The 19,810-nt window shown below is 36.1% G+C and overlaps 2 protein-coding genes and 1 non-coding gene across 3 annotated transcripts; 2 read left to right on the top strand and 1 right to left on the bottom strand.

Moving 5' to 3' along the window:
* Nucleotides 1-3,312: 3,312 nt before the first annotated feature.
* Nucleotides 3,313-3,419, top strand: LOC131633846 (small nucleolar RNA R71). The gene has a single exon (XR_009293416.1). It is a non-coding gene; the product is annotated as a small nucleolar RNA R71 (small nucleolar RNA).
* Nucleotides 3,420-7,013: 3,594 nt separating this feature from the next.
* Nucleotides 7,014-10,777, top strand: LOC131633838 (uncharacterized). The gene is made up of 7 exons (XM_058904516.1): nt 7,014-8,272; nt 8,586-8,718; nt 8,825-9,040; nt 9,158-9,313; nt 9,477-10,130; nt 10,248-10,364; nt 10,441-10,777. Exons 1-7 carry the CDS (start codon nt 7,299-7,301, stop codon nt 10,774-10,776), a joined length of 2,586 nt encoding a protein of 861 aa, XP_058760499.1. The 5' UTR covers nt 7,014-7,298; the 3' UTR covers nt 10,777.
* Nucleotides 10,778-11,690: 913 nt separating this feature from the next.
* Nucleotides 11,691-18,229, bottom strand: LOC131633843 (DNA gyrase subunit B, chloroplastic/mitochondrial-like). Its single transcript, XM_058904521.1, has 21 exons — nt 17,967-18,229; nt 17,595-17,739; nt 17,310-17,390; nt 17,102-17,215; nt 16,584-16,640; nt 16,185-16,286; nt 15,776-15,926; nt 15,603-15,679; nt 15,418-15,528; nt 15,099-15,169; nt 14,726-14,867; nt 14,453-14,551; nt 14,227-14,355; nt 14,006-14,120; nt 13,761-13,828; nt 13,372-13,485; nt 13,068-13,184; nt 12,902-12,955; nt 12,709-12,814; nt 12,400-12,530; nt 11,691-12,312 (listed from the first exon to the last, which is right to left on the bottom strand). The coding sequence occupies exons 1-21, from the start codon at nt 18,104-18,106 to the stop codon at nt 12,244-12,246; spliced, it is 2,193 nt and encodes a 730-aa protein (XP_058760504.1). The 5' UTR covers nt 18,107-18,229; the 3' UTR covers nt 11,691-12,243.
* Nucleotides 18,230-19,810: the final 1,581 nt, after the last annotated feature.

Here is a 19,810-nt window from a genome sequence, read left to right as displayed (position 1 = left end):
AAAAGGATCCATCTTAACAGTCTAGGTTTGGCGTCTTTCTTGGTTAAGAGGTACCTAATAGCGGCGTGGTCAGTGTATATGATTATTTTGGCTCCTACCAAGTAGGAACGGAACTTATCTAACGCGAATACGACAACTAATAGTTCTTTTTCTGTCGTGGCGTAATTCATTTTAGCTTCGTCTAGGGTTCTACTCGCATAGTATATGACATGTAGTTTCTTATCTTTTCTTTGTCCTAGAACGGCTCCTACAGCATAATCGCTTGCGTCGCACATTATTTCGAAAGGTTCATTCCAGTCGGGAGGTTGCATAATCGGCGCAGAGATTAATGCTTGTTTAAGCGTACGGAATGCTTCAGTGCATTTATCGTTAAAATTGAATTCGGCGTCTTTCATCAGTAATTCGGTTAAGGGTTAGGTTATTTTAGAGAAATCCTTAATAAAACGTCGGTAAAAACCAGTGTGTCCTAGAAAACTTCTTATTTCTCTAACTGTTTTGGGAGGTTGAAGGTTTTCGATAATTTCGATTTTAGCTTTATCTACTTCAATCCCTCTATCGGATACGATGTGTCCAAGTACGATTCCTTGTCGAACCATGAAATGGCATCTTTCCCAATTAAGGACTAGGTTAACGCTTACGCATCGTTTAAGTACCAATTCAAGGTTTTCTAAGCATGTTTCAAAACTTCCTCCACAGAAAGAGAAGTCGTCCATAAAGACCTCCATTATTCCATCCAGGAAGTCGGCAAATATTGCCATCATACATCTCTGGAAGGTTGCGGGTGCATTGCAAAGTCCGAAAGGCATTCGTCTATAAGCGAACGTACAATAAGGACAGGTAAACATGGTCTTTTCTTGGTCGTCAGGGTGGATAGGAATTTGGAAAAATCCAGAGTATCCATCCAGATAACTGAAGTGTGAGTGTTTAGCTAGGCGTTCGAGCATTTGATCTATGAATGGTAAAGGGAAATGATCTTTTCGGGTGGCTTTGTTTAGCTTCCTATAGTCAATGCACATTTTCCATCCAGTTTGGGTACGTTGTGCTACAGATTCGCCTTTTACGTTAGTGATTACAGTAACTCCTCCTTTCTTTGGTACGAAATGAACAGGACTAACCCATTTACTATCGGATATTAGATATATGATTCCGGCTTCTAGCAGTTTTTGGACTTCCTTTTTAACCACATCGCTCATAATGGGATTTATTCGTCTTTGATGCTCCCTAGAGGTTTTGCAATCTTCTTCGAGCATAATGCGATGCATACAGAGGGAAGGACTTATTCCTTTCAGAGCTGATATGTTATATCCTAGAGCGGTTAGGTATTTTTTTAGGACAGTGAGTAATTTTTCAGTCTCGGTTTGTCCTAAATTGGCGTTAACTATAACTGGTCGGTTAAGTTCTTCGTCTAGGAATTCGTACCTAAGGTCGGTAGGTAGTGTTTTAAGTTCTATAGCAGGTTTCTTAGGCCTAGGTATAGGATCAGGAGTTAATGCCAAACATTCACTCAGGTGGTTATCTTGATATTCCCCACGCCAGTTGTCATCTTCAAAAATTGGCGGTATAGGAATTCTTAGGATCTCGGTTTCCTTATGTGGTTCGGATTTTATTTCATTTACACACTCGTCGATTATGTCGGCAGAGCAGCATGTGTCAATTATAGAAGGTGCTTTTAGGAATTGGGAAAGAATTAATTCAATTTTCTCTTCTCCTACTTCAAAGGTAAGCTTTCCTCGCTTAACGTCTATAATTGCACCAGCAGTTGATAAGAATGGTCTTCCTAATATGATCGGGATGTTAGAATCTTCTTGGATATCCATTATGATGAAGTCAGTTGGGATGTAGAATTGGCCTACACGCACAGGGATATTTTCTAACATTCCTACAGGGTATTTAACTGAACGGTCAGCTAGTTGAAGAGACATTCTCGTTGCCTTAAGCTCACCCAGATTTAGTTTCTTACAGGTCGAAAGAGGCATCAAACTAACACTGGCTCCTAAGTCGCACAAGGCTTTTTCTATAATAGTCTTTCCTATTACGCAGGGTATAGAAAAACTACCAGGATCTTTCAGTTTGGGAGGCATGTTATTTTGGATGATAGCGCTACATTCAACGGTAAGTGTTACAGTTTCGTTATCCTCGAGTTTCTTTTTGTTCGATAGAATTTCTTTTAAAAATTTAGCGTAAGAAGGCATTTCAGTTATGGCTTCTGTGAAAGGTATGGTTATGTTTAATTGTTTCAGAAGCTCTACAAATTTTTTAAATTGCGCTTCGGTTTTGGATTTAGCTAATCTCTGAGGGTAAGGAATTTGTGGCTTATAAGGTGGTGGTGGAACGTAAGGTTTTTCTTTTTCAGGTTCCACTTCGGTGTTGTTCTCATTGGTCTTAGTAGTTTGGTCATCAGTTGATGCCTTTTTGGTTTCCTTTGGCTCTTGTTGTGACATGGGTGCGTTTTGAGTTCTAGGATCGATAGGTCCATCGTAGTTCGTTCCACTTTGTAGTGTTATCGCGTTCGCATGTCCTTTAGGATTAGGTTGTGGTTGAGCAGGAAACGTGCCAGCAGGGGCAGCAGTAGGTGCTTGTTGTTGAGCTACTTGTGAAATTTGAGTTTCTAACATTTTGTTACGCGTAGCTAAAGCATCTACTTTGTTTGATAATTGTTTTAGTTGCTCACTATTGGGGATGTTTTGATTTAGGAAGTCCTTGTTGGTTTGTTGTTGGGAAGCTATAAAGTTTTCCATCATGATTTCTAGGTTCGACTTCCTAGGGGCGTTTTGAGCAGCTACAGGCGCTTTTTGATAGCCAGGTGGGACAGCAGGTGCTTGTCCAGGCGCGTACAACGCATTGTTGTTCTTATATGAAAAGTTTGGATGGTTCTTCCATCCAGGGTTGTACGTGTTAGAATAAGGGTTTTCTTGAGCATAGTTTACTTGATCAAATGGGATACCAGTCAAGAGTTGACATTCGGCAACTGCGTGTCCAATTAATCCATAAATTTCGCAGTTAGGTGCTACGGCAGCAGCGGTGGCTGAAGGAGTGATAGTTAAGTTTTTGATCTTTTGAGTTAAAGCGTCTACTTTAGCGTTAACATGGTCTATACCACTTACTTCGTACATTCCTCCTTTGGTTTGGGTTTTCTCTAGAGCGGCTCGTTCTCCACCCCATTGGTAATGGTTTTGTGCCATGTTCTCTGTGAGGTTGTATGCTTCATCATGGGGTTTGTCCATTAATGCTCCGCCAGCAGCGGCATCTATAGTCATTTTAGTGTTATAAAGGAGACCACCATAGAAAGTGTGGATGATCAGCCATGGTTCGAGTCCATGATGGGGGCATAGTCTAAGCATGTCCTTGTATCATTCCCAAGCTTCGAAGAGTGATTCGTTATCTTTCTGGGTAAATCCGTTGATTTGACCTCTTAGCATAGCGGTTTTGCTAGGCGGAAAGTATCTAGCTAAGAATACTCTCTTCAATTCGTCCCATGTAGTTATGGAATTAGAAGGTAGGGATTGAAGCCACGCTCTAGCTCTAGCTCTATCTCTCAAGGAGAAAGGAAAGAGGCGTAATCGAATCGCTTCGGAACTAACGTTGTTAGCTTTGACAGTGTCGGCATATTGCACGAACACAGATAAATGGAGGTTGGGGTCGTCTGCAGGGCTTCCAGAGAATTGGTTCTGTTGAACAGCTTGTACCAACGAAGGTTTCAGTTCGAAATTGTTCGCCTCAATCGCAGGTGGTGCGATACTTGAGTGCGGTTCAGCGCGCGAAGGAGCGGCGTAGTCTCTAAGAGGACGAATAGCAGCCATCTCTAACTTCGGGGTAATTTGATTGATTTGATCAGTAAAGATCAATTCCTGATTAATCGGAATTGGTGCTACTTCGGGAAGGTTGCGAGCTCGACGTTTGACGTTAATGAAACATTCGATCTCGTTAATTCGTTGTATTAAATCTCCTCCTTGTGAACGAGTATTTGGCATACAATCGTTCAAAAAGAAAGGAAAGAATTGCCCTAGTCTCTACGGTGTAAAAGTGAGTTACGATATCGACTTAAATAGTCCCCGGCAACGGCGCCAAAAACTTGATACGACTTTACGTGTCTATTAATCTTATGACTGCAAGTGCACAGTCGTGTCGTGTAGTTTTAAAAGATATCGAATCCACAGGGACTATGAATCGATCTACCGTTATCTAAGGTTACTATGTAAAGCTAATGCTACTAATATTTTGATTGTTTCTAAGGGGAAGTGATTGTGAATACTAAGAAATATAATAATAGACAGATATCAGTATGTATTTCGTTTAACTATAGGTGATCCGAAGGTCCATTGGCTAATGTATTAATTCGATTAAAAATCTTTATTAATTCAATTGATTAAAAGTCCTCCTCTCAAACTTTCGCTCTGTTGATTTAGACTACTATCCTAACTCGTAATGTACGCTTTCGCCATCCCATTAGATTTTAGAAAAGCTTTTTGGAAACAACGTAATTAATAAAATGCTTGTTTTATGAAGTTGTTATCTATTTAAATCTCCTAATCTCAAACTTTCGCTCTGTTGACTCGGAACATGCTAATATCCCTAACGTACGCTTTCGCCATCCCGCGCGGGTATAAAAACATTTTTTGAAAATAAATAAGTTCTAATTAGTTTTAATACGCTTTCGCCATCCTTAAAACTAATGTCCTATGTCTACTATCCAGTTAAAGATCTCAAACTTTCGCTCTATTGATTTTAACTTTTGACCGTCTTAAGACCTCAAACTTTCGCTCTATCGGTTTTAAGACTTACTAATTAAATTAGACATACAAACCAAAAACAAGTGATATTCAATAAAATAAAACTAAGCCAATTTATTTTGGATCCCACGGTTAACTTACTTTACATACCGATATCTTAGTTAATTAGCCAGACATATTAATACGGTTAAGCATGCATAAATCAATTTGGCTTATAATAAAAGGCATGTTAAATGGCATACAATATATCATGCAATAACAATAATAAATAAAACGGTAAATAATAAACCTGAAATAAAATAAATCTGAATTGAATTGAATCTTGAAGTATCGAACTTCCACCACAGGTTGGCTGGATCGTTCTTCGGAAATAAACGGGCAGAAATTTAAAACAAGGAATAAAAAGGATAAATCTAACGTAAGGCTAGATTTATAAAAGGTTCACAACAATTTCCGGTGAAGAAATTGCTGTGAGAAAATAAAACGGTTTAATTGAAAGCATGAAAGAAAATAATGGTCGCGGAGTAATTTCGGCAGCACTTCGTTAGCAGAAAATCGGACAGATTGAAGTGAAGTAGCTGCCTCTATTTATAGGCGAGCCTTTGCAGTTGGAACGCGTAAATGCAAGATTTCTGGGCTGGGAACTCGGAGACGCACGTCTCCACTTCTTTAGGGAGACTCAGCACGTGACTGGAGACGGACGTCTCCACGAGCTCTTTAGGTCTTTCCAGCTCCTTCGTGGACTGGTCTCTCTCTTTGGGCTTTTGGGTCTCCTTTTGCACCCCTTTTTCACTTCAGCACCCCTTTTTCATCTTTTAGGTACAAATACTAGTCATTTTAGCTCCATTTCTTCTCCTTTTCACAAATAGTCTCAATAAGAGTGTAAAACCTGAAACAAAGCAAATACTCGCATAATATCATAATAAAACAATATAATAAACGGAAAATGCTATAAATATTTATGGATTTCAAGCTAAATATACGATATAAAATCGTGTTATCAAATATAAATGTTCAATCAATATCTTTGCATATCAATTTCAAAACAATCTTGGATATGGTAAATCTGAACCAAATCTTCCTTCAAAGCATATTCAAATAAATCTTTTCTTCAATGCAAATGCAACCAAATCAAATCTTCTTATTTAAACTAAATACAAATCTTTTAATTAAACCATATCCAATTAAATTTTCTTCAACCTTTATAAATTATGATTTAATAAAAAAAATAATTCCAAACTGATTTGGATTAACAAACTTCTCGTCGTACCAGAATTATACCAGGTTGTCTAACCAAATCTTGAAGCAATCACTTAACACAGTATGAGAAGTATGCCCGCCAAGATGTCACACAACATGTTTCAAACACCATACTCAACAAGTTGCTTACAGCCAAATCTTTATGTCAAGAAACTTTAACAGAAATTTGGACTTGAACAAACTTGAACCAGCTCTGAAATTTAACATAGAACCAAATGAGTCAAAATGTGCTCCACAACTTTCACGATATCTTACTTTCCACTTTTCCTATAAAAATGAGTCAATCAAAGGAACAACATATTCTTTTAATGTATTAAGAAAGAAAAACTACACTCACCTCTCTAAAGGTCTGTTAAAACGACACTAACGCCTCATCTAGTTTTAAAATATGCACTAACCTCGTCAACTTATATATCCTAACAAAAAAATTTAATGATAGATTAAAAAATCATAAATAAATGTCAATTATATGTAATATTTTTGTCTATAATTAAAAATTAGAGAGAAACTAATGTCATTTTCATAAACTTCTAGTAAACTAATGCATATTTTAAAATTAGAGAAAATGTTTATATCATTTAATAGACGTTTTGCAAAGTGAATGTAATTTCTCTTAAAAAGGTAATTGGATTTCTAAACTACTATTTTTTTGTTAAGTTTGAATGAAACTTATTTTATTTTATTGAAAGATAATATTAATAAGGCAGATTTGTTCCAGTCTTATATATTTTTAAAATGATTTTGGTTATATTTAGTCTAACAAAATAATTTTAAAAAATTTTGAGTCCATAGTAGCCAAACGTCAATTCATCCAAATATCCTCTCTATAAAAAAAACAAAAATAAGAAGAAAAAATAACTTGGACTTGTTTGAGGGCAACATTCAAAGCAAATGATACCATGTTGAATCTTCTCTATAACAAGTCCAGATGCAGTTTGAATAACCAAAGCAATACCAAACAATAGTCCCTTACTCAAACCAAAAATGGTAAAGATCACATCATTCACTTGCCTTTTAAAAGAAGAAAACTATGAACTTTTTCCAACAATAAGGATAGATTCATAGTTCCAAGATGAAGGGAAGATTCAAAACCATGTTAGAATAGTTTCTAATCAATTTTGATGACTTGGTCCAATCTTAAAAGTCTCAAAAAAACACGACTTTTCAATCCTCTTCCACATGTAACATACAAAGAAACTCAACATAGAAAGAAAAAAACATCATAGGAATCTCAAAAACACATAAACTACTTTAAACCAAACATTTTTCCTATATTGTTTTTATATTTTATTTCACTATTTCTGTTAAATGGCAATCCTTAAAATAAGCAAAAAACACCACAAACGTTTCAACAACCCTTTCCCTTCAGCTCCAACCACCATCCCTAACGTTCAAGGCTCTCTATTCATCAATTCCAAATCTCTCTCTTCACAAGATCAAACCTTTTCAATTGGCAATGATTTTCAACTCTCTTGGTCCATCATCAATGGCGGGCATCTCTCAATTTCACATCTTTCTCAGAAAGACAGACCTGTCTGGTCTACAATCTCAGGTAAGGCTTTTGTTTCAGCTGCAGTGGTTGACACTGAGATTGAAGAAAGTAGAGGATCGTTTCTTGTTAAAGATAAAGATGTTCATTTGATCTGTAATCACCAAACTATTGATGAGATTAGGATGATTGATCAATGTGAAGATTCAGTTGCGGATTTTACTTTAACAGAAGAGATGAAGTTTCCTAGTTTGTTGATCACAGGGAGGCTTTTCAATATGAGTAAGAAGAACAAAAGGTTTGAAAAGTATGGAATTGAAGGGAATATACAGTTTGAATCAAAAGGGCCATTTGTGTATGCGAGGTATTGGGTTTTGTTTAATCAGAAAAACAAGCATGAGGTTGGATTTCAAGTGAAGATTGAGAAACTGAATTTCGGTTCGAGTGATAAGGTTTCTTCAGAAGGTTCTGGAGTTTACAAGGGTTTCAAGAAGAGGTTGAGTAGTAGGAAAAAGAGGTTGGGTTGGTTTTGGTACCTTTCAAGGCCAAGAGGGTTTGTTTTGGTTTCTTCAGTGGAGGATGAAAGTGGAGAAATGGAAATATCGAAACCGAAAGAATTCAATAGGATTTGGTTGAGTTATGCTAGTGATGAAAATGAGAGGTTTTATGGTTTTGGAGAACAGTTTTCTCACATGAATTTTAAGGGGAAAAGAGTGCCTATCTTAGTTCAAGAACAAGGTATTGGAAGAGGAGATCAACCTATCACTTGTGCTGCTAACTTGATCAGTTACAGGTAGGTCATGTAACCTCTGTAGCTCTGTAGCACCGACACCTCTGACAAAACGAGTGTCAGTGTTTTAAAATTGACATTGACACTTGTGATTATGTTTAATTAATTAATTTTTAAAAATTATTACCGGTGTTGATGTGTCAATGTCAGTATCGTGTTTTCAATATCCGTGATTCATAGAATGCAAATGCTTTGGACCCGAGACCCTGGAGTTTGTCACACTCACACCGTGCACTAACCACTTTGGTAGTAAATCTTACGCTATGTTTATATTTTGTTTTTCAATACAATGATAGCATTTGATTGGTATTGGCAGGGCAGGAGGTGATTGGAGTACAACATATGCTCCTTCTCCATTCTACATGACTTCAAAAATGAGGTCTCTTTATCTTGAGGGATATGATTATACCATCTTCGATCTTACTAAACTCGACAGAGTACAGATACAGGTATTGTGTGTTATGCATATGAGAAATCATAGGACTAAAATCCTTATATGTATATATCAAATAATATTTTTGTAGCTTCCAATTTTCTACAAACTCGGGCTTGCAGATATATGGAAACTCGGTTGAAGGACGGATATTGCATGGAAACACACCTTGTGAGCTGATTGAACATTTCACAGAAACCATTGGAAGGCTACCTGAGCTTCCAGAGTGGATCATATCTGGTGCTGTAGTTGGAATGCAGGGTGGCACTGATTCTGTACGTCGTATTTGGGATGAATTAAGAACTTATGATGTTCCTGTCTCGGCATTTTGGTTACAGGTAATCAATCGTCGCTTCTATAAACTTCATCCAATCTGATAAGTATCAATAAAAACTCGAATCTATATATCTTAGTAGTTTGCGAAATCGCGCTCTTTACTTATTGAAACTGTGCAGGATTGGGTAGGACAAAGAGAAACCATGATTGGCTCGCAACTTTGGTGGAATTGGGAAGTGGATGAACAAAGATATTGGGGTTGGAAGGAACTTATCAAAGATCTTAGCACTCAAAATATAAAAGTTATGACGTATTGCAATCCCTGTCTAGCTCCGGTAATTCATATTAGTTATCTTACATTGTTCTCTTAACTTCATTTATTTCTGGCCGAGTCGAACAAAATGATAGAAGTGACATAGTTCAGACATACTTGCGTAGTTTAGGAAAATCGCTATTGCAATGATGTCACTAACACCATTGTTCTATGTGATCCTATAGGTTGAAGAGAAGGATAACAAAAAGAGAAACCTTTTCGAGGAGGCAAAACAGTTGGACATATTGGTGAAAGACGGTAACGGAAATCCATATATGGTTCCAAATACCGCCTTTGATGTGGCAATGCTAGATCTAACTCACCCGAAAACTGTAACTTGGTTCAAGCAGATTCTACTTGAAATGGTTGACGATGGAGTTAGAGGATGGATGGCTGATTTTGGCGAAGGCCTTCCCGTTGATGCGGTTCTATATTCAGGCGAAGATCCTATTTCAGCTCATAACAGATATCCTGAACTATGGGCCAAAATCAACAGAGAGATTGTGGAAGAATGGAAAAGTAAGTCCTTGGAAAATTCGAAGAAAGACCGAGATGACGGTTTGGTTTTCTTCATGAGGGCTGGTTTTAAAGATAGCCCCAAGTGGGGGATGCTGTTTTGGGCAGGTGATCAGATGGTGAGTTGGCAAGCAAATGACGGAATAAAGAGTTCCGTTGTTGGTCTACTTAGCAGCGGAATATCCGGCTATGCCTTTAATCACAGTGACATCGGAGGATATTGTACGGTAAACTTACCTATAGTCAAATACAGAAGAAGTCAAGAACTGCTTTTGCGCTGGATGGAGCTTAATTCTTTCACCACCGTCTTCCGCACTCATGAAGTAAGTAAAATACCTGCAATAGCCTTGTCCGTTAACGAAACTTTTCATTCGATAAATTTCATTATTAAAGTCTGTTTGCAATGAATCATCACTGATGCTTGCTTGTTCTGCAAGCAGGGAAACAAACCATCATGCAACAGCCAGTTTTACTCAAACCAACAAACTCTATCACACTTTGCCCGCACCGCAAAAATATACACAGCATGGAAATTTTACAGAATTCAACTAGTGAAGGTGAACATAAATTCCATTACACTACCACAAATGTTTTTAACTAAGCAGTCATGTAAAATCGTATTTTTCTATACAGGAAGCGGCGCAGAAAGGATTACCTGTATGTCGTCACCTATTTCTTCATTACCCTAACGATGAACATGTGCATAACTTGAGTTATCAACAATTCTTGGTTGGTTCTGAGTTTCTAGTGGTGCCAGTTCTTGACAAAGGAAAGAAGAAAGTTAAAGCTTATTTTCCATTGGGAGAGAGTAGTAGTTGGATACATATTTGGACAGGAAAAGTGTTTTCGAAACAAGGAAGTGAATCATGGATAGAAGCTCCAATAGGTTATCCTTGCGTGTTTGTTAAGGCTGGTTCCATTATTGGAGAAACCTTTCTGAATAACCTGAAAAATTTAGGCATTCATTGAAGAAGGATGAATCTCGACCAACGGAGTTATATCTAGTGGAATGGGCTAGACTCTCGCAAGGTGGCGAACCAAAGGTTGAGTCGAGGTGCACACAGTTAGAGTCCGACAGGGCCTTCGAATAGGATTGCCTCAGGTGGAAGGAACTTGTGAGAAACAAAAAAGAATGAATCTTAGATAAGTAACATAGTTTGTAAGTAAGTTTTCAATTCATGCCTGTGAATAAGTTTCATTATTGCAGTTGAAGATAATGTACAGAAATAGGTGAAAGAATCTGATTATATACTCTAATTGAGCTTGGACCTCTTATAAGTTATTCATTTCTGAAAATAGTGTTTTAACTGTTTAGAATGGTCAGAAAACAATGCATGGCACAGAGTGATAGTGAAATAAGAGTGAACTTACATAAACCTTCAACTTTGAAGATAACTAGCTAATGAATTTTCCTCTTCCATGTTAAATCAAATTCACTTCAATTCAAATGAAAAGGCAATTAGTGTTGTCATTTCTTCTTCTTTTTCATGTTCAAAAAAGTATATTCTCTCTCAATACCTTTTGTGTGCGGTTTTGTGGCATATTCTTTTTCTTATACTCATATGCCTTTGTGAAAACAATAACAAAAACTCTTCCTCAAAATTTATGTATATTATACATTCAATTGAAACTAGTATTAGATAAAGTATCTTTATTTTAAAACTTTATAAAAATTTGTAGAATTTATCTACTCATTAAGAATTTTCACTTTAACAGTTGAATTAACTAAATCTATTATACATGAATTATTAATCGTAGTAACTTTAAGTATTTTAAATATTTTTAGTACAATAGTTGCTCAAAAATACTAACCACGGTATTATTATGATGATATCATGACATCTAATTAATTGAAGAATAACACCATCCAAACAATTAACACAAGTAATAAAAAAAACTTTCTTTCTGCATAATAATTATGAGTGCATTGTCTAATAACACACTACATTAAGAAAAAAGACAACTATCTCCTTACTAAAGTTGCTGAATGCAGTCCAAGTTATTGAAGTTAAATTTGATTGATTACACTATAACTTAACCTTCTAACATGGCACAATCAAATACAGTTCAGTAGCTGGTAACTTTTGGAGGGTGTAACATCTCAAACTGTATTAATAAGAAGATTACACAAAACTCAATACAATGTCGGATCAGAAAAATGTACACTTTGGTCAGATTTGTAGAAATCAAATTAGATTTCAACCAAGCCTCCAAAAACTTTCCCAGCAAGTGCAAATGACCACACCGTTCTGGCCACTGAAAAATGCTTCCAAATCACAAAAATGTCACCGAAGAAAATAACAGGAGCGCGCCAGGCTTCAATTAAGAAAGACACTCCGTTTTCCACGAACATATCGAGTAATGTGTTCTTGACTATGATGTAGTGTATGGTTGTTAATAAGAAAAATCTTGTTTCTTCCATACCCTGTAGCATCATCAAATATCTAGCTGATCAAGATCAATCATGTTGGCGGCATTTCGTATCAGCTCCTTCCGAACATCCACCTGATATAAATTAAATTAAACATTCAGAATATGGCACTGTAATAAAGACGAATAAACTGTGATCATTAACTATCTTGTGCGCATTACCCGAGCACCCATAAGGGATGAAAAAACAATATTTGCTTCAGCGGCATCCTCAACTGTCAACTTCTTCAACAACCTCTGTTCTGGATCCATGGTTGTCTCCCATAGTTGCAAAGGCATCATCTCTCCCAGCCCTTAACAGACAAGAGCATAATGTTTTGTAGATAATAATATAAACATTATCAAATAATAAATAATTAGCTTAGAGTAAAACAATAACCCAACATTGTGAAAATATTCGAGAGTTACATAGTTAACGGAATGATATTCGTGAACTGAAAGAAACATAAGCAGAAACACAATTCATCATACCTTTGAACCTTTGCATGTTGTATGATGCATTCGGAGGGAACGAGCTCTTAAGTTTTTTAAGATCGGCTTCATCATAACAATAGTGCACTTGTTTTCCCCTTACAACCTGATTATTTCAGTAAAAACACCAGGAAGTTAGCTAGACCACATCCAATCTGATAAACACTCGGCGGAACAAAAATTCAAGACAAACCTTGTAAAGTGGTGGAACACCAACATATATGTATCCTTCATCAAACAAAGCTCTCTGCAAGTAAAAAAAACCACTTGATCATTTTGATATAATATTCTCAAGGGAATCAACTTATTTTCCTGTTCCGTATAGGAACATACTTCACAGACAATGCCTGTATAATTACCTGATATCTATAGAAAAATGTCAGTAGCAGAGTGCGGATGTGAGCACCATCTACATCAGCATCAGTTAAAATAATAATCTTATGATATCGAAGTGCATCCTTTTTAAAATCCTCTCCCTGAACCAACAAAACACAATTTGAGTTAAATAGTTAAATAGAAGATGAAGTTAAGGGCATAGAGTTCCAGAACATGTGGTCAAGGATTGTTACTTCAATTCAATATAGTTGATTTGGTTAGTATTTACACTGAATATAACTAATAACTTAGCTAACGTGGTATTCAGATATTCAGGATGATTTTAACCTTCACTCCGAGGCCGAGACCAAGGATTAAATTTTGGATCTCTTCATTTTTGTACATTGCTGCTTCATCTCTCCTTTCAATATTCAGAATCTTACCCCTCAATGGGAGAATGGCCTGCAACAAATATGGTCTAATAAATACATAGACTTGCATAGCTCAACTGTGTTTTTTATTCATGTAATGAAGCGCTAATCTAACAAATAAACTGCCCCTATTTTTATAAAAAAAACATTGTCAACAATCAAAGCCTGTGGCTCTCTTGCTTATAGGGACAAATATGAAACCCACGAATGTGTATATTTGTGTGTATGTGTGCACTTGCGCGCTCATGCCCAGCATGTCAGGTGGTTTCACTTTTATAGGCTTTCATCTAACAATGTGTACTTTACCTGGAAGCGCCTGTCACGACCTTGCTTAGCACTTCCCCCAGCAGAATCACCTTCAACTATAAAAATTTCTGCAACATGGGGATAAAAAACAAGGAATTATAGCAATCATTTGATCATGAAAACTACTCGTAATTAATAGGAATAGCTATTTTCAGAGTAATCTAAGTCAGAAAATGCCGCACAACTTTAATTGTAATAAATGTCTTTCTAAAAAGCAAAAACAAATCTGTAAAACAGAAACATACCACAGTCTTCGGGATTTGATGATGAACAATCAGCAAGTTTTCCCGGAAGAGATGAAGATCTCAATACACTCTTCGATCTCACCAACTCCCTTGCTCTTTTAGCAGCCAAAGCTGCCTAATAAGACAAATTTCAAGAGAGATATTTTTCGGTTAAATTATATAAGAAAAAAAGCCTAATCTTATCAGGATCAATAGGATCTAAAAGTCACGCTTGTAAATACCTTGAAAGCATTAAGAGCTTTAGAGAGCACTGCATCAAGAACATCTGGATGCAGTTCCAAATACTCAGTAAGATATTCTTGAATAGATTGGTCAACCACTTTACGCACCTCTGGATTTCCCAACCTTGTCTTCATGCAACAAAGAAATGGAGGTAATATGAAATGAAGGGAAATAAATTGGATGGTGAAAACTGTATTAAGCACTCCAATATAGTAAAAGCAATACCTTTGTTTGTCCTTCAAACTCTGGATTTGGGACCTTGACTGAGACAACACATGTTAAGCCTTCTCTCACATGCTCTCCACTTAAAGAAATTTCCTTTTCCTGTAAAGAACAGAAGAAGCTCTCCACTTAAAAGATATTATAAGGATTGCACAAACTTCTAAGTGGAAGAATAAAAGAGAATCGTGTTTAGGTGCTACTTTCGTATCATATCTAGCTCCAAATCTCCTACTTATGAAATTTGGCTAAGCACAATTGTATTGGCATCCTTCATACCTTGATAACTTTTGATTTCTTTCCGAGATTATTTAGTGTTCTTGTTAAAGAAGCCTTCATACCATCAATATGGGTGCCGCCATCGACAGTCCGTATACTATTAGCATATCCTAGTATCGTATCGGAGTACGCGTCTTCACACCTAACAGAGAAGAAATGAAAAGAATTACACATATCGATCAACGGATTTGTGAATAGTCAGTCATTTTACAAATAATTGTACAATCCGACTTACCATTTGGAGATTTTAACGTTTACAAGATACAAAAAAACTAACCCTTGATTTCAAGAGTTAATCCTTAGTCATACTCACAAGAAGTGAGGGTTCAAGTGCCAATAGACAACAAAATCCGAGCATGGATGAAGGACTTACCATTGCAAAGCTACATCAACTGCGACTCCATCTATTTCTTTTCTGAAACTCAGAACATCATGAACAGCTTTCTGCAACAGATCATCAGTATTAGTCAAAATAGACAGTTGTTTAGTTAGAATTATATGCAGTCTGATGGATATTTAAAGAATACATACATGCATCATAACACTCAAGTTATATGCAAATTTACATTTTAATTGAAGAAGTAAAAGTAAAACGGAGAAGAGAATCATATCCTCCCTCGGTAAACCAACGACTGGAAAAAGAAGAAAAGACATTTTCAAGCACTAAGGGTGTGTAGGTGAGAGTAGAAGACCTTATCCGTGTTAAGCCATTTCACATATTCAGCCAATCCCCCAGCATAGAAATACTCGTTATATTGGACCTTTTCGGGATCATTGTCTTTTTTCCGAAGCACAATTGTAAGCTGCAAAGGTCAAGAAAATGCGTTAGATGCAAAGTAGACAGAAAAATTACTCTCCAACAAATCGACTACTTCACCTTTGGGTTAAGGAAAGCCAACTCCCTAATGCGTCCAGCTATTGTGCTGTATTCAAACTGAATGGCAGTGGTGAATACTGCATGTTAAGGAAAGAGAAAAAAAACATGTCAGAATAAAATTTGCAGCAGAATAGAAGAAAAACCATAAACTGGGAATGATTGACAACTAGAACCTTCTTTGTCAGGCCAAAATTTGATACGCGTTCCTTGACGGTCTTTATTTTCAAAAGGAAGCATGACGCAATTCAAAGTTGTCACCGGCTTCCCGCGAGAATATTTTTGTGTGTATTCCAACCCTTCACGCCAAACAGTTACCTCTAGTACCTGTAGAGTTAGACAATAAAGAGGGTCTTTAGAAAACACTGATAATTAACCAGAACAAGGAAGGGAACCTCGGACTGAAAACGAAATATAAATGTGATGGCATCATTTTTTACCATCGAAATAAATGATATATGATGGATATGAGTATGTCAAGATGTCTTAAAGTGTATGTTGTGCATCGAATTCTATATTCAAAGCGTCAGATATACATTGCAAAGTTCTAGACAGAAAAGAAAGAGAATTGTAAGGAAGACGTACCTCAGACAAGGCATTAACAACAGATAAACCAACACCATGTAAACCTCCAGAAACAGAGTAGCCACTATTGACGCCACCAAATTTCCCACCAGCGTGCAAGATCTACAAAGTTCATAAAAGTAAATAATATGTATCCAATTAAAAGGTATACAAAAAGATTAAGCACAAAAAAATATAAACCAAAGGCTTGTTAATATTTTCTTGTCAATTACTTACAAATTTCTACAAGGTCTAATGCATTTCCTTACATTTATTTTTTTGATAAAATAGCATAAATGATTTAATTAAAATTCAATTGTATGATATCAAAAGAACCTTGCTGCAGTGAGTATTGACCTTCTAGAATGTACAAAATACAGTAATCTTCTAGACTCGGTATTCAAGTAAATGAAAAAATACCGTCAACACTGTCTCTAAGGCAGATTTCTTTGTAGTTGGATGCATGTCGGTAGGAATCTGCATTCAATTGAGAGAAATTAGTATGTAAAGTCAAAATCATCCAAAAGATAGTGAATGTAGCATAAAAAATTAGTCCTATCAGTTCCTATTCAACTGTGAAATATCCTGAAATATAGGTTTTCTGTTTGGAAACACTGATCAATGTGCATGCATTAATAGCTTTAAAAATTGAAAATGAGCTTCGCGATATACTTAATTCCGTAAAAAGAATCATTCTTAGCATTGTCAAACAGTTGGTCAGATATCGTATTTAACTCCATAAAACCACGGAAATTTCAAAACAGTTACTGATAATATTCACAGCTCGGAACTGCTTTTTTCATAAAGTTTAAATATAAATGAAAGAGGTACTTCAAATCAATATCACATTACACCAAAGATTATGCAAAAGGACATACAAGATATACAGTCAAAGACTAAAGACACAATCAAACCATGAGAAAGACATCAGAGCATACCCCACGACCATTGTCGGTGATGCTCACTGCATCGTCTTCATGTAAAACAACGGCAATCTTTGAAGCAAAACCAGCTTGAGCTTCATCAACAGCATTATCCAAAATTTCATAGACCTAACAAATAAGAAATAAACTCAATTTCAATCACAGAGCAGACAAAAATATCACAACTGTCATGAAAACGAGAAAAAAAAACACAAAAAGATACCAAATGGTGCAACCCACGCGTGCCAGTGCTTCCAATATACATCCCAGGCCTTTTTCTTACAGGGTCCAAGCCTTCAAGTACCTACAAATAACAAACAACCATTGATGGAAAAAGCCAGCAACCCGTTAACAATACCAAAATACCAAGGAATAAATTCAAAATAATAAACTTTTCAGCACAATAACATTTACATCAAGTCAATATCCAATTTACACTCAAACAACTCTTACCAAATTGTCAAGATTCTACACTATCAATAGAGCTATTATTCTGAAAGAAAAATACCTGAATTTGATCAGAACCATAAGCTTTGGAACCTTCATTTTTATGAATATCTTCTGCCGCAGATAAAGAAGACATATACGCCCTGGGAGTGGCTGCATTTGACACCAAACTAGGAACAGCAAACTTTCTAAGAGAAATTCTCTTCCTGAAAAAACCAAACAAAATCATCAAAAACATTCACCAACAAAATCAAATAAACAACCCCTTTTGTTCCTATCACCAATTCAGCACAAAAAGAGTATCCCAATAACAACAACACCATAAAAAACACATTTTTCAATCAAAAAAATGGCCCCTTTTATCAAAAACCGAGATTTTTCAAAAGGGGTAGCATATAATCACTAAGTAAGAAATAAATTGAAAATAATATACCTGGGTTTAGATAGAGTTGAAAGAGGAAGAGATGAACAAGAATGAGGATAAGAATGAAGACGGAAGGAAGAAGGTGTGAAGAAATTGCGAGAGGCCATGAAGCGAAGTAGAGGAAGACGACGAAGAAGCACAGGTGCCATTACATTCGCTTCACAAACACATAGAAATTGAAATCAAACGCTATTTTGTCTCTAAACTCTTGTGCTCTTTTTCCCTCTCTATCTTCTTTGTTTTTGGTTTTTGCTTCTTAAAACCCTATGTTTTAGTTTTACTTCACTAGCTAAACGTTTTCCCTCCACATGAAGCACATTTTTTTTTTTTTTAATAGAAGAGAAAAAATGAAAATAAGGTGTCAAAAAATATGAAAATAGTCTTTAAAAAAAAGTGTTAAAAAGGAGTTTTTTTATTTTTTATTAAAGAGAGGACAATAATGAAAAGTTTGGTGACTAGAAAAGAGGCGAAATGTTTGAGCTAACTCAGAGGAATTCGATTATTTGAGTAATTCGGTTGTTTTGTCTCATAATAAAGCTAACACCATAATTAATATAAACAATGAGAATCTTCTTATCCAACTGAGTTAAACTACCAGATTTTGTCATGGTATCTTCCTTTAATCGCAAGTTTTGGATCATCTATAGGTAATTCATCTCAATTTAAACTTGTGAATGATGTTGTTTCTTTTGTTATTTCAAAGTTTCTAATAAGTCTTACGCCTCTAATTCCTAAACATAGGGTTTCTCTATAATTCTCTATCTGAACGATGTTACAAAGTTGTCTTCTTTGTTACAAACACGTGCTGTTAGGCAAAAAATTGTCCTTTGAATAACAAGAGGCGCCAGTGTTGCATCCGATAACAGCACGTACTCATTTCATCCACGAAATATTGCCATTAGGGGCTTCTTTTACACTTTCATCCTTGGTGGTTGATTAACTGTTTTGTGTGTATGCTCTTATTTCTCGTGTGAATTGTCTTTAGAACTTCTTCGAAATGGTTTAGGCCAAGTCGTGGTCTTTATAGTGAAGGTGATATGTTGCCCCTGACGCAGCAAGGATTCTTTCGTGAGGATCTAGCATATGTGGCCTCGAATGGCAACAAGGACTCCTTCATAAGGGTTCAACACATGTGATTGCCTCAAAGGACAACTAAGATTTCTCCATAAGAATTCAACATGCATAATCTCCTCGAAGAGCGTTAAGGATTCCTCTATGATGATCCAATATACGTTGTTGCCTTTACGGTCGGCCTTAATAGGGTTTTCTTTTTCTTAAGTTTCTGCAAAAAAAAATTATGATAATCTTGAAAATATAAAACTTGAGGCTTCTCATTAAAAACCCATGCTCCTTAGTGTCCAAGTAGGGGAAAGACATTTTTGAATTTCCATAAAATTTAGGAGTACTACGTGGAGTATAATGAACAATGTTCAATATAAGCAAAATACATTTTTTTCGTCCTTTAACTTTATCTCGGGGTCCATTTTGATCTCTTAATTTTTTAAATGTTCAAATCGATCCCTTAACTATTAAAATAGCGCCACGTTTGTCCTTCTATTTGTTTCCATTAGTGAAAGTTATAAAAAGTTATCCACGTGGATTAGATCAATGGTGATGTAAATATAACATGAATAAGTATTCCAAAAAGAAAAAATATCTTTTGAAAGTGAAAACGAAAAAGCTCTAGAACTTCAACAGTGCTCTCGTGGTACGAAGGCGAAATCGAAGGGAACTTCATCATTTTGCTAGATTGCATGCGTTATTGAAGGCGAAATCGAAGGTAGAATGGAGGACTGAAGACGCTATTGAATATAGGTCAGAAATTTTTGCATTTATTGATTTTGAGAGTGGTA

Source organism: Vicia villosa, unplaced genomic scaffold, assembly GCF_029867415.1.
Source record: "Vicia villosa cultivar HV-30 ecotype Madison, WI unplaced genomic scaffold, Vvil1.0 ctg.001179F_1_1_3, whole genome shotgun sequence".
Lineage (NCBI taxonomy): Eukaryota > Viridiplantae > Streptophyta > Magnoliopsida > Fabales > Fabaceae > Vicia > Vicia villosa.
The sequence above is the reverse complement of the archived record's forward strand: the minus strand, read 5'-3'. Positions and strand labels throughout refer to the sequence as shown.